Source organism: Hyperolius riggenbachi, chromosome 6 (genome assembly GCF_040937935.1).
Source record: "Hyperolius riggenbachi isolate aHypRig1 chromosome 6, aHypRig1.pri, whole genome shotgun sequence".
NCBI classification, from domain to species: domain Eukaryota; kingdom Metazoa; phylum Chordata; class Amphibia; order Anura; family Hyperoliidae; genus Hyperolius; species Hyperolius riggenbachi.
In genome coordinates, this window is record NC_090651.1 from 58,721,766 (window position 1) to 58,735,911 (window position 14,146).

Sequence of the window (14,146 nt, forward strand, 5' to 3'; positions counted from 1 at the left end):
TCAGTGGTCGGACCTGGTGGTGGTGGGGGGGGTCTTGAGTTTAGCGAGTTCATCAGGAGGACCGCTTGGGGAAAGAAGGTGTTCATGCGCCTGGTGGTTTTGGAGGGGATGGATCTGAAACGGCGTCCTAATGGTAGTGGCTCGAAGTAGCGCCTGCCTGGGTGGGAGGGATCGAGTAAGATCTTGGAGGCCCTTGCCTTCATTCTCATGGAGTAGAGGAGATCTAGCGAGGGTAGGTGGGCGCCAATGATCTTTTCTGCTGTGTTTAGCACTCTGTTCAGTTTGTATTTGTCCCTGGCGGTTGCTCCTGCATACCAGACGATGATGGAGCAGCAGAGGATGGATTCGATAGTCGCGGTGTAAAAGCTGGTAAGCAACTCCCGTGGCATACCGAATTTCTTCAATTGTCGCAGGAAGAATAACCTCTGCTGTGCTTTCTTCTGAGTTCTGGTAATGTTTTGCCCCCATTTGAGGTCGCTTGTTATAGTTGTGCCTAGGAACTGGACGCTTTGAACTCTGGAGACCTCAGACCCATCAATAAGCACGGGGAGAGGGGCAGGAGGGAGTTTCCTGAAGTCCACAATCAGTTCCACTGTCTTTGCCGTGTTGAGAACGAGTTTGTTGTCCTTGCACCAATTACAGATCTTCTCGATTTCCTTTCGATAGGCGTCCTCCCCATTTCTGTCGATGAGGCCAATGAGCGTGGTATCGTCTGCAAATTTAATGACTTTGACGGAGTCAGTGGCCGAGGTGCAGTTGTTAGTATACAGAGAGAACAGGAGTGGGGACAGCACGCACCCTTGCGGTGCGCCAATGTTTGTGGTTCTCTCGCTGGAAAAGCGACTGCCAAGTTTGACCCGTTGTGTTCTATTGGAGAGAAAGTCCTTTACCCACTTGCAGAGGAGGGAATCTACCCCAAGATACGTAAGGTTGTCGATCAGGATGTCAGGACAGATGGTGTTAAAGGCTGAGCTGAAGTCCAGGAAAAGGACCCTGGCGTAGGCTCCTGGTCTGTCAAGATGCTCCGAGATGTATGCCAGGCTGACATTGATGGCATCGTCTACTGATCGGTTTTCTCTGTAGGCAAACTGGTGTGGTTCGAGGAGGGTGCTGGTGGAGTGCTTCAGGTGGGCCAGCACCAGCCTTTCGAATACTTTCATGATGATGGGGGTCAGGGCTACGGGTCTGAAGTTGTTGAGCTCCGTGTTTCCTGTTTTTTTGGGGACTGGAATGATTGTGGACCTTTTGAAGCAGGAGGGGACCTTCCCTTCCGATAGGGATCTGTTGTAGAGAGAGGTGAGGATGGGAGCTAGTTGGATTGCACAGGTTCTCAGGCAGTGTGATGACACCCCATCCGGGCCTGAGGCTTTCCTGGGGTTGAGTCTGCGAAGGTGTTGTAGCACCTCCTCTTCTTGCACTGCGGACAGAGCGGGGGTGCCGCTGGCCGCTATTAGGCCCTTAGCGTCCTTTGTTGCGGATGTTGTGGAGTCCAGTGCTGGCTGGGATGCTGAGACCACGGGCCTCTTGGGTTGGTGTTCAAACCTGCAGTAAAATTCATTGAGTTCCTCCGCCAGTTGGAGGCTGGGGGCTGCGTGTTGCTGGGGGGGTTTAAAGTTCGTGGCCGCCCTGAGGCCCTTCCAGACTTCCCTCGAGTTGCCGGACTGAAGGCTGAGGCCTACCTTGTTAGAGTAGGTCCTCTTTGCAGCTTTTAGTTCTCTGTTCAGGGAATTTCTGGCTTCTCTGAACTCTTCTGGGGTGCCCGTCCTGTGCGCCTCTTCCTTGATTTTCCGTAGACGTCGAAGGTTGCTGTTGAACCAGGGTTTGTCATTCGGGAAGACCTTGAAGGTTTTGGTTGGAATGCATGTGTCTTCGCAGAAGCGAATGTAAGAGAGGACATTTTCTGACCATTCCTCCAGCGTGGATGCCTCTAGGACCGACCAGTTAGTGCATTCCAAGCATGCCTGCAGCCTCATTTTTGCATCCTCTGTCCACTTCTTAACATGGTTTTTAACCATTTTAAAAGTTTTTCATTTTTTTAATTACATTTCCTATTTTTACCCATTCCCCCCCCCCCCCCCAGGATCCAGCACTTCAATCATCTCTCATAGGCATCAGCCTATGAGAGGGATCAGATTGTGAGCCTCTCCTGGGGACAGCTCAGTGACAGAGCTGCACCCTGTACAGCGCTGCACTAGATCGCAGCGCTATACAAAATAAAATAACGGTGTGTTTTTTTTCCTAACAGCCTGCCAGCTTCGATCAGGCCGCTTACTGATCACTGCTCCGTAACTCAGCGGGGAATGCCCATGTATCCACATGCGCGTTCCCAGCTAATCACCGCCTACAGGACGTGATGCCAATCGGCATTAGGCGGTCCTGTAGCTGCCACCCTCCCACCGCCTATCGGCGTTAGGCAATCAGGAGGGGGATAACATGTAGTTTTACCCGTCCATCTGTTCACTTTAAAGTAGAATTAGCCTCAAAATGTTCCAGTCTGCTCTAATAGGCCAGCCAAACAATTACAACTGAAAGGGTTAATAATGTTAGTTTCATTTTCTCCTAAAGCCTCATCAGTTATTGAGCTATGCAGCTGCAAAAACGCCCTGGGCTCTCCAGGCTGCCAGTGTTCTTTTATCTCCAAATGCTAGAAATAAAACCTGACTGTACTTCTACATGCAAGCTACAAAGATAACCTGAGACAAAGTAGTTTGAAGCTTGCAGGCTAAATAGGATTTTCATATTCTTCAAAATGGTGAGTTTCATGAAAGCTGAATGTGTTCAAGGGAGGAATTTGTGATTTTTACGCAGATGATGATACTTTAGGCCAACGGCAAGTAAGATAACTATTGTATCTACTACAACTCCTTGCTCACAGCTTGGTCCATCAAGAGGATTTGAAATCTTTGTAAAATGGGCTAGACAATTAGTAACTAACTGGCAGGTTCACCTGAAGCAGGCAGAGGACACTGTAGAATAGTAATAGTAATACATGTTTTGCTAAAGTTCAGGCACAATATCCAGCAGAGCAGGCGTGGTGTACCCCGATGCTCATCTGATCTGCAGTCAGTTGCATTTGTTCATTATAATTTATTCTACGCGATCCATAGAACGTCTCTGTCTGCCCTGTGTTATCGACTTTGGCCGACTGCAGCAGTAAATGTGATTAGATACACATGTATAGGACTGTCAATGTACATTGCCTCATGCTGGAAATCCCACAATCTATAGATAAATCATTATCAAAACTGATAAATTCTACACTTGTTCATGATTGGTTGATGTATTCATAGAAGGTAAAAACAATTGAATGTAGTTCTATTTCCTCCATGGGAACCAACAGCCGAGTAAACAAAAACACCAGCTGTAAGTCAATAAAACAGCCGAAACTAAAACGATATAAAATAATAGCCTGCAATACTAACACATATTTAAGGAAAGGTTATAATAAACCTAGCATCAAGATTATTCTGTAACTAGGATAAATTTGAAGAGGTCTAGCTTTATTGTAATTGCTGCAGTGACAAGGCCGAAGGATCCAGTACTCTAAAAATAAAATTCACACAGCCTATGTTTGCTTTCAGTCATACAGTAAAATCCCTGTTAACCGGAACTCAGGCATCCGGCAGTCTCAACCAACCAGCATGCCTGGCGGAGGAAAATGGGGGCAACATTTGCAGAGTTGTGCACAGCAGAAGCTACTCATCAATCCTCTGGGCACAGGTCTACCTCTCTCATGTAGCTGTCAGCAGCATCCCTCGTACAGCTCCCCGGGGTTTCACATGACACATCAGACACATTTATAGTGGATGATGGAAGGCCGCTGGGAGCTACAAGACTGAAGCAGATTGGTGCCTGGAGGATACGCAAGTGATGGGGGGTGGGGGGGGGGGGGATAGGTTGGTTAGTGTTAATTTCACCAGTTGCTTGACTTCTCAAGCAAATGAGGATTTCTATACCAGCTCTTTACAGATGGAAGGCTTTTCACCCCTAGTGCTGGTATGTTATACTGAAACCACAGGGTGCAGTGGCCTGCTCATGCTACTCATACATCTGCAGACACATGTGCACATGTATGGACCTAAAGCTGCTCCCGCTCCCTGTAGACGACACTCTGCACATGCTCTCTTCAGGCAAGCAAGGAGGACAAGGAAAAAACTAAAGCATCAAGCAAATCTTTAAAGCATGCTTACAAAGAGAAAAAAATTTAAATAACTTCATAGCAGCGTGAATGGCTACCTGTAACAGCTGACTGCATTGCAGAAACAGTGCGGCATGATGACATAATGGACAGCACTTTGCACTGAGGTCCCGAGTACACTAGCAACATTGGGATTGCATGGAGGAAACACACCCACATATGAGAACATTCACTTCGTTTTCCTCCTATGTCCAAATACCATACTGAGGAATAAACTGAGGCTTATAAAAACCAGGGCTGTGGAGTCGGAGTTGAGGAGTCGGAGCAATTTTGGGTGCCTAAAGTCTGAGTTGGGAGTCGGTGGTTTCATAAACTGAGGAATCGGAGTCGGATGTCTCTGGCACCTGAAAGACTAAGCATTGAGGCCAAAGCCAATATCCCAGCCATGTGCAGCATGGACAGATGGACTTTGGCCTGGAACATCCCAACTGCCGAAGCAAGTTTTGACATTTCAATACGTCTATTTTCATTGGCTCTCTAGAAGCCATTTTTACAGTTACAATGTTCTATTTTTTTATGCCAACACTGCACTATTTAAAAAGTGCTGTCTCCAACAATAATATTGTCATTGTGTTGCATGCCATTTATAATGCAGCCATTAAGTCATTTGTAAACTTTTCCTCCAAAGCACCGCTTTAAAGTTCTGTTACTCAATATCTGCTTAGACTTCAGTATCATGCAATTCATTCCCATGCAAAAGGAAAACAAATGGAAAAGTTCATACAGATGCAGTTTAAGGGTAAATTTATCATAGAAAAGTCTCTCTACAATCGCAGAGATAAAACATACCTCGTAATCCAGAATACTGAACCCCAAACCCCTTTTATCTTTTTCCAGTTCAATAACGTCCACTTTTGGAGACCACAAGGTCAGCTCTCCATCATCAGCTTCATCGTTATTATTGGCCAGGAAGGACTGTGTTGTGTCTTGCGACAGCTTCTCCTACAACAAGAAGAAAGATTCTGGAGGTATGAAGCCACAGAGGAGCCACCTGAGAACTATGAGGCAAAAGGCAAAACGTACACTAGTGGCAATTGCCAACATACACACTCCTAACCATTCTCTTTTTCTCCAATTACTAATGTCATCTTCACTCAAACTCACCCCATGTGAAACTTCAAGACTTCTCAAGGGCTATTCCCACTCTGGAACTACCTCCCTTACCCCTTTAGGTATTCTTTTACCTTTGGTACATTCATACAGGCCCTTAGAATCCATCTCATTAAACTAAAGCCCCAAACACACTAGATGAAACTCGGCTAAGGCAGTTAACGACAAAGAATCCAGCATGTGTAAAGTAGCCCACAGCCCCCCCTCGGTTAGCATTCTGTCCTACAGATCGCTTCAGTCAACTGATGGCTGAGAGCCTGGTTCTCCCCACTTATACTCCTGCATAGGAACAGAACACGTGGTTAGCCTGTAGGCTAGCGATGCGTTCGTCAGCCTTGGTCCTGCAATGTCACCTGAGGGATCAGGTACCAGTAGCGGCAGGCGACATATCTCGTAAGTGTTTATGAGGCTTCACCTAACTTCATTACACTGCAGTCTCATTTCATCTACTGTATCTACTTGTCGCCCATCGGGGATCAGTATCTGAACGGGTTTCTCGATCTGTGTATTTGTTCCAGGAGAATACCTCAAAGTATTACAGCATTGCAGTGAGGGAATTAGCATTTTCACAAGCGAATGAGCAGTGGTGAGAACAATTACCGTACCTTATCCTTCTAATGGGTTTATTTAGGCCCCTTTGTCAAGGATGGCTGAACTGCACATTTGTTGGACAGTTCAGCCTACTGGCTGCAAATTCATGCACCTGAATGATAGCATTGCAGTACCACACGTCTTTGTTTGACACGGGGCAGTGTTACTCAGCGCCAAAAAAAAAAAAAAGAAAAAAAAAAAAAAAAAACTACTGCTTTCCGCGTCTAAGCACGGCCGCACTCAGGTGTGACTTTATAGCGGCCACTTTTCCAGCGCCCATGTGGAGGCTGCCATATTTACTTTCTTTTAAACAATGCAAACTGCCCAGCTGTCCCCCTAATCCTCTGCCTCCAATCCTTTTAGCCACAGACTCTGAACAAGCACGCAGATCAGGTGTTTCTGACAGAAATCTGACGATTTGCCACATGCTTGTTTCAGGTGCGTGCTTCAGACACTACTGCAGGCAAAGATCAGCAGGACAGCCAGGCATCTGGTATTGTTTAAAAGGAAATAAATATGGCTGCCTCCATATGCCTCTGGATTCAGGTGTCCTTTAATCGCCCATAACCTATTTCCATGTATAGCTCCAAGACTTCTCTAGGGCTGACCTCACTATATGGACTTCTCTCTCTCAACCCATTAGACGTGCTCCTACCTTTAAAACATTTAGCATACCCTCCAAATTCACCTCTTAAAGCTCTCCCACATATCTTGCCCTTGCTCTTAACCCTTCATCACTCATTACCCAAAGTTGCCTTTCCTCTATCTATAGTATACTATGTTTCCCCACCTCCTAGACTGCAAGCTCTAGTGGGCAGGGTACTCTCCTCCTCCTACGTCATTGTTACTACTTGTTACCCTATTTACTGTACATCTGTGCAGGATATCTTCATCATCATCATCATCATCATCATAATAATAATAATAATAATAATAATGTCTCTTTGCGTGGTGTATATCTATCTTAGAGGAATCTTAAGAGACAGCGCTGGATTTGGGAGCCACCGTACAGCTATAGCGGCGCTCACTATGCAATTTAGGTACCGGTTATAGCCGAAGCCTGAATTAAGTGGCCATGGGAAAAAAATCCTGTAGATAATGAGCAGGGGATTATAATTGTTCTATTTCCTGAGAACCTAGCGCAGGGAGAACAGTCTTTAGACTCCTCCTCATGCCCCGATTACCTTGCGGCCATACTCAGAATATTATCCTGCACCTAAGTAGTTACATAATAATAATAATCCGAACATTTGTATAGCGCTTTTCTCCTGTCGGACTCAAAGCGCTCAAGAGCTGCAGCCACTGGGACGCGCTCAAGAGGCCACCCTGCAGTGTTAGGGAGTCTTGCCTTGAACTCCTTACTGAATTTTGAGTACTTGACCTAGCCAGGATTCGAACCCTGGTCTCCCATGTCAAAGGCAGAGCCCTTAACCAGTACTCTATTCAGCCACATATTAAACCTAAAGCAAAAGCAAAGCATCCGCAAATATGATATCAAATCTGAATGAATTTATCATCATATTATATCTAACCAGGACCAGCGATTAGAAGAGTTATACAATACAAGTGAAAAAGTCTGTATGTCACCTTGCTACTGTGACCCAGGTCAGTCGCTTGTGGTGGCTGGAACACCTCTTCTTCCTGGAAGCAAACATAAATAAATACCTCTTTGCCTCTGGATAAAACCTGGTAAATCCAGTATATGTACTACCTAGACCCTGAGGAGCATGGCTCCTGTATTAGGCTTCAAGGACGGATGTACAGTGATGCCTAAAGAGGAGCCGTCAGCCAGATAAAAAAAAATGACATAAGCAGATAAATACTAGCTCTACTTACATAACCTGTATTGCATGGTCCAAGTGTTGATTTCAGTGAACTTTATAAAATAAAAAAAGGTAAATGCAGAGAATTCTGTTCGCTGGCAGGGGCCATTTTTACTCCCCCCTCCTCCCCACACCAATAGCGAGTGTTATGTCTCAGGCAGGGAATCCCTAAGGAAATGGTAGGAGGAACGGGGGTTCCCATGGATGCGATGCGGTGGTGGCAGCCACTACCCTCATGAATCAGCGGAGATGCCTCGGGCTAGAGTGTGGTGAGGCGGAAGACACAGACAGTCATGGGAGGCAGCCAATGAGAGGAAAAAGAGTGAGTGTGACACAGGCTGCAACCAATCAGGGTGAACTAGCTATGTCTGTGCAGAAACTCCTCGCCCCCCCCCCTCCCCCGCCCCAGCCTGCACTGCAACTTCTCGTTTGCGGCTGATTACTGGCTGCGTACTAAGGAGCTGGGGACATTAGGATTAATCTCTGCAATAAAAAAGTAAGATTGATTTTAAAGTTATGCATTGCCTTATTAGCATTCCTTTTATATGATCAACAGATAGGCATGAAAAACAAAATCAATTCTCTATTTCTAACAGTTACTCTTTAAAGGGACCTGAGGTGAGAGGTGCTCTGCACCTGGCTTGTGAAACCCTTTGGCAATTTGGCCCGATGAAGTGGGCAGAGGACCCACGAAACGCGTTGCCTGTGCTTATTCAACATTCATGTTTATATATGAATTTGCAGTAATTGAGGTAAGCCACCCCCCTTTTTCGCTTTTGTTTTTAACTGTTAACACAGATTCTGGAGTGGCTATTTAAGTCTCCTGACCTCAATATCATTGACTCACTATGGGGAGACCTCAAACGTGCAGTTCATGCAAGACAGTCCAAGAATGTATGGGAACTGGAGGCCTTTTGCTAGGAAGAATGGGAAGCTTTACCATGTGAAACGGTAAAGGGCCTTATACACAATTACCAAAAAAGACTTTAAGCGGTCATTGATGTTAAAGGGGACAATACACAATATTAAGAACTGGGGTATATAAACTTTTGATCAGGGTCATTTGAGTAATTTGTGTAGCGATTGTGATTTAGGTCTTTGACAGGTTTTTGACCGCAAATGGCTTCAGCCAATCCCTAACCATGAGTGAAAGAAAAGTTTTTGTGTTATTCATATTCTATGAAAAATGGAAGAAATCAAGCTTTCATTAGCAGGGGTGGGTAGGGAGCGCACTGTATTTCAAACGGTTTATGGAAGTCACACTATTACATTCACACCTTCTCCTGGATAAATAAGGGCAGAAGGAGGGGGAGGGTATATGGCAGCTCCTACAGCTAACCAGGACAAACTGCAGATACAAAAGCATGGCCTTGATAAATGGGTACCTTCTGATAGTTGTCCTTGAACATACCAGTCGGTTTATGGAATGTGGTAGAAAACCCGAGGACCCAGAGGAAGCTCATGCAAGTACATGAAGAACATACAAACATAATGCGGATAGTGTCTTGACCGGGAATAGAACCCAAGACTATTTCTGTTATGCACTAACGATTATTAAGGAGGTAAATGTCAAATTACCAATTCCTCTTTGATTATGGAATCTTTTCGCTCATCTACAAAGCTTTCAGTCTCATCATCCACCAACTGACGACAGCAAACCAGTGTGAAGGGAGGAGGAACCTCTTTGAGGAAGGATATGGCTTCTCTGCGGGATTTTCCATACAGCTGTACTTGGTTCACCTGTTAAAACAAAACCAAGTGTGCTCTAGGTTATATAGGAAAAATATCTGACTATGCACAAACATTTAATGCATATTCTCAGCACAGCACAAGCCAAATACAGCAAACAAGAGGTGATATCGTAATAATGCCGTACTCCACTGCACTGAACTCCACTTACTACAGCAAGCCATTTCAGAGCAAGCCGTTTCCTAAGCTGTGGCCACTCCCACCTGCATTGCTCCCAGCTCAGCAGCCACCTATTAGGCTGTGGCTGCTGAGCTGGGGCAGGCTGAGGCAACACAGCTATGGCCACCTCCACCTACAGAGACATTTGGGGTAAAAGCCATCATGGTGTTTTTGTCTGTGGGCATGTAGTTTCAAAAGAAACCTGACTTGACCGAACCTGAACTCTTGCACAGGAGAGAAGGAGAACACAGAGAAATCCACCATGCGTGTCTTTATAGAGAACAGCCTGTCTAATTCTCCCTTCTCAGCATATAATGAACTAGTGTAATGTGAGCTCCCAGCTGTCTGTCGGGTTCAGAGCTAATATGTAAACACAGGAGTTTAACCTTTTCTGTGCTCTCAGCATACCATGAAGTAACTACACTGCAGCATCTCTGAAGAAATTCTATAAGGCTGTAACAAGGCAATGTTTTTCTGTACAGGTTATAATGCACTTTCTTATCTTGTAGAGCAGAGATGAAGTTCTGAGTTCAGGTCTGCTTTAAAAGAGCTTTACGGATTTTACTGGAGGTCCTCTTTATTGTGGCATTGCAGTAAAGGTGGATTCTCTGTTTCCTTTAATTTTTTTTTATTAAAAAAAACACCCCTGGACCTATACAAATATGCTGCCCAGTCTGCCTGCTTGTTTGTACATTATTCTGACAGTTAGTCTGTACCATTGCCATTCAGAAAGAGCCATTTACAATACAGGACATCTGTGGAGAATCCCCCATGAGGCGCTGGACTGGTCTAAAACCTGTCAAGAGGTTCAGAGCTGTCAGATTAATTATTATTACTGTGACAGCTTTATAAGAAACCAGCGTCATTACTCGGACAAATTATTATTATTTATATAGCGCCGACATATTCCGCAGCGCTGTACAGGGTATATGGTCTTGTCAGTAACTGTCCATCCCAGTAGCTCACAATCAAATCCCTGTAAATGTACATCGTATATGTACCGGTATGTGTACATATGTATTGTACATTTTGCAAACTTTTTGACAGTGATCCTTTAACCCCCTTGGTGGTCTGATTCTTTCCAGATTTTAGGGTCTAAAAGCGGTGCAATTTTTTTTAGCATGCTTTTAGACCCTAAAGCCTGGGGGGGGTAAATCACACCTCAGATCTGCAGCAGCCCTGCACTCACTCAACTCCCTGGGATCCAGCGCTGCAGTTCTCCCTCCGTCCTCCGGGTGGCGCTGTGACCCTATAGTGAGATTGCCAGCTGTCGTCAAGTTAGCGATCTCACCAGGGGGAAGCAGAGCCTCGGAGGAGAGGAAGAAGAATGGCGGCCGACGTCGGGATCCCCCGGGAGGTGAGTGAAAATGCCCACTGCGCACATTGCTCTGCAGAGACCTCCCACCAGCGACCCACAAGTTCAGCTCGGAAGAACTGCTTCTAGCTTGTTTTTTCCACCCCAGCTGGACTTATAATAACCGCTAAGGAGGTTATAGAGAACCTGAACCGAGAGGCATATGGTGGCTGCCATATCTATTTATTTATTTTAAACAATACCAGTTGCCTGGCAGCCCTGCTGATCTCTTTGGCTGCAGTAGTATCTGAATCACACATCTAAAACAAGCATGCAGCTAATCCAGTCAGATTTTAGTCAGAGCACCTGATATGCATGCTTGTTCAAGGTCTGAGGCTAAAAGTATTACAAACAGATGATCAGCAGGGCAGCCAGACAATTTGCATTGTTTAAAAAGGACATAAATATGTCAGCCTCCATATCCCTCTCACTTCAGGTGTGCTTTAAGAACTGCAAAATTGGCAGCATCAGAATGACACTGGCCAACGATCTGCAGACTCCAAGGTTTCCTCACACTTTGCTGTATCAGTCTGGCCCAGGCAAATCTTTTATTCATAGTATCTACACTGATAGAGGAAGGCAGTCCATGTTCAGGATTCCATCCCTAGCACGTAAATATGAAGCGATACTAAGTGTTAGGGTGTAACCTCACTCTTCTACAATGCCAAACCGCTGTAAATTTTCTTCTTAGTTTCCCTGTTGTGGAAGTCTGCAGTGCTTTAACCAACATTAGGTCTTGTAGTGTACTTTTTATTTTTGTCAAAATATGTCATTTCTTCCAGAGCAAGATTAAATTTCCGAAAAAAGCAGATCCAACAGCCTTTTGAGGTTATTAAATTATGTGAAGGCTGAGTACTGACACGGCACTATAGCTCTTTGGGTCAGAGCGAGTGTGAGGAGAATCATAATGGATAAACCTGTGCTGCTCAGAAATTGCTCTCCGAGTAAAACCTCTCAGAACTAGATTTTTCTTTAAAGTACAACTCTACTTTCATGGAATAAAAACTGAGGAACAACACATTGCAAAGATTCTACATACATGTATTACCGCCTCTTATCACTTTCTGTTTTAGATATTATTACATTGTGAGGCATGAAGACCATCCAGTCTTCACGTATGCATGTTGGATTATTGTGGCTCTGTACAATTAACCACCTTAGCGGTTTGGACAAGCTCATCTCGTCCATGACCGCCGTGGTGGATTGTTCAGGCCCTGGTGGGCCGATTTTCACAATTTTTTTTTAAAAAAACACGCAGCTAGCACTTTGCTAGCTGCGTGTTTGTACCGATCGCCGCCACTCGCCGCCGATGTACTGCTACCCGTCGCGTAACAGGCACACACCCCCCACCCCCCGAGACCCCTTGCGCAGCCTGGCCAATCACCGCCAGGCTGCGCTACGGGGTGGATCGGGACTCCCTCCGACGCCATGACGTGGATGATGTCATCCCGATCGTTGCGATGGGGAAGCCAAACAGGAAATCCTGTTCTTAACGGGATTTCCTGTTTGCTCTGATCGACAGAGGCGATCGGAAGGGGTGGAAGGAAAAAAAAAAAACTGCTGCGCCACCCTGGCGATTTTAATAGAATGCCAGGGTGGCAAGCTGACACATCATTGCATTCCAGCAGTTCTAGAGGTGTGTTTAGCTACCAGGGACAACAAAGATTATTTGCATATTCCGCAGTGTTGCATCGTGGGAGACATATCCTCACTCCAACCTGAATTATTGCAAATTCCTTCTGTTTTAAAGGAGGCAAACTTTTTGTTTTGCATAGCATTTTAGTAAGAGGGCTTTTTGTTCATTTTTAGCCCCTTACACATTCCTAGGATTTCTGGTTCACTATGAGCTTGCTGGGTAGTGTATAACTGTGAGGCAGTAAACTGAAATGAGCCATTGAGAGGCACTTCCTGTCTAATCTGAAGCTTTCTGCACACGCCCAACTTAAGTCTTTTTAAACGTCCGATAAGCACAGTGTTGGACAATAATTGTATGGAGAAATGTAGCAATGACAAGCGACGGATATGAGGCTTTTTTTGCTCAATCCGCTCAGCGGAGATTCACACAATTGTTGGGCAGATATCTTGCAGTTGCCTATGTGTACAAGGTCTATGAGCGACAATGTTCTACTGAATGCAGATACGTCATGCAAACTGTTGTTTCCGCTTGCACACACATTTCAATTGGTTGGTCGTTTGCAATACCCGTGTGAGGGAAAGATTTTATGTTTTAATGGCATTGCCTCTAAAGTCGTTTCCGTGACATGGACTATGAGCTTTCCTCGACTTCTACTTAAATTTAAAAAAAAAAATGATATTTGTGCATCATATGTTCAACATGGTGTGGTGCCCTTTTCTTGGCACTTTTATTCGTGGTGGACCCATTTATTTATTGGGGGGAGAGGGATCTGGACTGGACTGATATTTTCATAAAACAGCCAGCTTGTGACCCTGATCCACAAATGCAGCAAAATTCAGATCCTAACAGTTCACATTTCCATTTTATCACACTTGCGTTTTATCACTTACCTCCAACAATTCATCTTCTGGCTGTAAAATTCCAAGTTTGGCAACAGGACCTTCAGCAGCAATTGAAGAAATATAGTGATGGCCATCAAACGAGTCCAGCTCCACCCCTAATCTCATGGTGTGGATTGGAAGAAGCTAGATTAAATACAATGAAACCATTAATTTAGAATTACAAATTATTTTTCTGTAACATTAGCAAGTAGAGGGCTGTTTGATCCCAACAAACAGTGGCGTAGCAAATAGGGGGTGCAGAGGTAGTGACCCCATCGGGGCCCTTGGGCTAGAAGGGACGCAAGGGGCCCACCCTCAAAGTATTAGCTCTTGGTTCTGTGCTTGTAATAATCACTTCTATAGGTGCTTTGAATAGTAGTGATCATTAAAACATTGCTTCCAATCCCTTTCTTGCACCTCTAAAACGGTGGTTGTCCTCGATTGGTTTTGGTGTGCCGTATTAGTTATGATATAGCATGCTTGGCGAGCCCCAATGCAAAAACTTGCACTGGGGCCCACAGCTTCTTAGCTACGCCACTGCCAACAAAAGTACTCAGAATCTGTCACTTTACAGGATCTTCTAAAAAAATTAGCATATTGTGATAAAGTTCATTATTTTTTTGTAATGTACTGATAAACATTAGA

At 45.0% G+C, this 14,146-nt stretch overlaps 1 protein-coding gene across 5 annotated transcripts in view; it reads right to left on the reverse strand.

Annotated features, from left to right (window-relative positions):
* PATJ (PATJ crumbs cell polarity complex component) overlaps nucleotides 1-14,146 on the reverse strand; it is a 396,175-nt gene that overhangs the window by 321,668 nt on the left and 60,361 nt on the right. For all 5 annotated transcript variants that reach the window (XM_068239365.1, XM_068239368.1, XM_068239367.1 and 2 more), the window contains exons 15-18: nucleotides 13,511-13,645; nucleotides 9,301-9,462; nucleotides 7,487-7,540; nucleotides 4,988-5,140 (exon numbers count right to left, since the gene is read on the reverse strand). In XM_068239365.1, coding sequence (XP_068095466.1) covers nucleotides 4,988-5,140; nucleotides 7,487-7,540; nucleotides 9,301-9,462; nucleotides 13,511-13,645 — 504 coding nt within the window. The remainder of the gene's footprint in view (nucleotides 1-4,987; nucleotides 5,141-7,486; nucleotides 7,541-9,300; nucleotides 9,463-13,510; nucleotides 13,646-14,146) is intronic.